At 33.0% G+C, this 3390-nt stretch overlaps 1 protein-coding gene across 1 annotated transcript in view; it reads left to right on the top strand.

The window, feature by feature from the left end:
- LOC108909269 (prostaglandin reductase 1) overlaps positions 1-3390 on the top strand; it is a 9454-nt gene that overhangs the window by 1971 nt on the left and 4093 nt on the right. Inside the window, exons 2-3 of the mRNA XM_023456528.1 lie at positions 1470-1572; positions 1850-2032. Coding sequence (XP_023312296.1) covers positions 1470-1572; positions 1850-2032 — 286 coding nt within the window. The remainder of the gene's footprint in view (positions 1-1469; positions 1573-1849; positions 2033-3390) is intronic.

The following is a 3390-nucleotide window of genomic DNA, read 5'->3' as shown; positions in this document are numbered from 1 at the left end:
TGTGCATCAATTACCACAACTGTTAGAAGATGTTGATCTTGAAACCAGAAATGCACTGATATTCATGCACGATGGGGCGCCGCCTCACTTTAGTGCTGCAGTAAGGGACCATTTAAACGAGGTATATCCTAATCGCTGGATAGGTCGCGGTGGACCTATTCATTGGCCTGCCCGAACTCCAGATATGAACCCACTTGACTTTTTCTTTTGGGGGCACTTGAAAAATCTTGTTTATTCCACACCTGTAACCACTAGAGAAGAATTAGAAGAAAGGATTTTTTATTGTGCAAATGAAATACGACAAAATCCTGAAATGTTATGGAGAGTGCAACAGTCTTCTGTTAAACGAGCTCGTATTTGTATAAGAGAAGGTGGAACTAATATTGAGAATTTATTATGAATTATATTAGTTACAAAATTTTGATTGTCATGCACTTTTCGTTTAGTTAGTTTAGTTAAGTCCAAATTCTCATAATTTGGAACACTGCTATTGCAAATTATTTGTCCTTTATTCTGATATGTAAAAGCCAACTACGATTAAACCTGTGTTTCTGTTAAATAAAATGTCTCAAATTAAATGGTACCTTCCTCTTTAAACGGGTTTATCTCAAAAAATATCTATTTTATGGATATTCAACAAGTATACCTTTTTTACGTAAAATACCATAAATTTTTATAAAATGATGGAAAATTTGGGGTATAGTGGAACAAATTTTTTTTTTCTAGAAATTTTGGTGGGGGGTGCTTTGCCCCCGGGCCCCCATAATTATTATAGAGGATTTCATATTATCATCCAAAGCAGCTTCAAAAATTATATCCAGCCAAAAAATTTTCAAAATTTATTGAAAAATACAAAAGTTACAGCAAAAAAAACATTTTTAATTCTCATCTTCAAGAGCTAATAACTCTACAGGGTGAGCCCAGAGGAAAAAATTTTATATGAACTTGTGACATTATTTTCTCGAAATGAATGGAAATTATACTAGAAATAGAAATTTAGCATGTGAAGGAATATTTAAAAAATTAGTAGGGAGATAGAGAAACTTTTAAAATTAGAAATAGATAGTGCATTATGAAAATAAAAGGATTTTTCAATTTTTGTTATTTAATTATAAGTAAATAAGGTACAAAGTTAAGTGAAGTGGAAAAATCTTTTTACCCGTGTGTGGTATCCGGGAAACGAGAGAGAGAGAGAAAAAAAGGAGTTTGTTTTGTAATTGGAAGGATTAAAAAGTCAGAGACAGAAAGAAAGTTAAATTAGAAGAAATAAAAGAAATTGTGGAAGAATTTAGATAAAGAATATTTGTGTACACCTTAAAAGTGACCACCGTGTATATCTCACCACTGAAGTGACGTTACGTTCAAAGCTTGGAGGCTTTACATTCTAGGTGGTAATGCTTGAATATTTCTTTGCTCCCTGTGTAAATTTCCTGCGAATGCCCATATAATATATTCTATTTTTTTTTCAGAATTTCTTGCCGAAGCTGTGTACTTAAGTGTTGATCCTTACATGAGAGGCCAATCCGCCCGCTTAGAATTTGGAGAAACATTCATAGGTTCACAAGTTGCTAAGTATGTTTTTCTTTAATGTTTTCCCTTTTGACATTAATTTGCCAATATTTTCTATCGAATAGAAATATATAGAAATCTATACTAGGTATCTACACTCTCCTAGAGAATTACCATTATCTCGATTGATTAAGGGAACCACAGATTTGCAGTCATAATAACAATAGATATGCAGATTTATTTGTACTTACCTACAAATATTCAAATATTAGTTTTAATTTTTAACATTTTTTCTCCAGTATAATACAAAACGACAATTACTGTTTAATCACTTTTTCAGAATCATCGAATCCAAAAATCCTAAGTTCCCAGTGGGCATACATGTAGTTGGTGAATTCGGTTGGAGAACCCATACAATTTCTACAGGAGAAAAAAAACCCCGTGACTTTGCAGGAGTATGGCTGATACCAGATTTTGGAGAACTTCCCTTGTCCCTAGCTTTGGGAATGTTGGGAATGCCAGGGTAAGAAGGTCGAAATACTCAAATGCAGGGCGAATATGAACAGTGTACATATATTTTATCTACGCGAGGAAAATGAATTCAGTGAAGTTTTTTTTTAATCCATCATCAACACGTAAATTTTGAGGACAGCTTCCTACATGGAAGGCTATCATCTAAACATGAGCACCAATTAATTGTGAAGTCATGTGGCAAGAAAATTATTCAGAACAAGATCTTTACCTAAGAGGTAAAAGTTTTCATACTGCTGATCAAATCTAATTCTGATGCACTATGATGGATTCTAATAATAATAAAAAAAATAGTAACTGGGTTTAAGAGCGTATTAAAAGTAAACTGTGCTGTAATCTCAACTCATATTTTAACAAAAAAATCCGTAAACAATTGAAAAATTAATTTCAGCAAATAAAAAACAATCATAAAGTTTAAAATTCTACTATTTAAAAGTATATCCATTAGATTACCGAATAATAAATTTAACAAATAAATGCTAATATAATTAGTAGAATATTGCAATAAAAACAGTAACTTTTGTGAAATTTTATAGAAAAAATTAATCGGATGATTTCGAAAAGTTGCTAATTAATATTTTTGATATGTGCCAAATACCAATCTGGCCGCATTGGCTGTTGACAACAGTAGTTTGTAGATTGCAATCATCAGTACAACAACAATCATTGCTGTTTGTACAAGTTTTGCGTTTTTTCTCTCAAAGTTTTTATTTTTTCTCTTTGCAATTGTTTTTTTTTATTAAAAGTTCTACTTAAAAAGTGAAGCTTCACAGTTAAGCAAAAATCAATAATTTCTCTCGTTCTTTCATGCTGATGAATCGAACACCCAACGAAACATAATTGTGGTAGTACTTTCTCAACCCAGTTTAATATTTTATACATAATTCCATGACTCAGTCCGATTGTGCCAACGACGCGACGGTGACGTCTAAGAAAGCTGCTTCTAATTGCATAGTGAGCTTAAATAAACCATCACTGGCCCGCGATAAACCTCCATATTTTCCTGCCATGTATGTTCCTTCCTTAGTTGTTGGTACGACATGATGGTCTTCTAAACACTCCTCAGTTGTATAACAAGTATTAGGTATTGGTTATAGACCACCTAGACTGGCTTATAGAGCGACTTTGGTGAAAACACTTTGGAGCCTGATTTGGAGCCCAGCGCTCAGTCGTGTCCTAGCATTTGACGTGTACGCATCGCTGTGATTTCGATAATTAGACGTTTTATCATGGGCAAGTGTATTGTAAAACATTGTATAAATAGAAGTGATCGAGTTGGTGAAGAGAGGCGAAAAGTTTCCTTCTTTAGGTAAGTTAAAAAAAGTAATATATATTGGTCTTTGGCCGGTG

This window comes from Anoplophora glabripennis, unplaced genomic scaffold (assembly GCF_000390285.2).
Source record: "Anoplophora glabripennis isolate ALB-LARVAE unplaced genomic scaffold, Agla_2.0 scaffold306, whole genome shotgun sequence".
Lineage (NCBI taxonomy): Eukaryota > Metazoa > Arthropoda > Insecta > Coleoptera > Cerambycidae > Anoplophora > Anoplophora glabripennis.
Note: the sequence above shows the minus strand (reverse complement) of the source record. Positions and strands in the feature narration are given on the sequence as shown.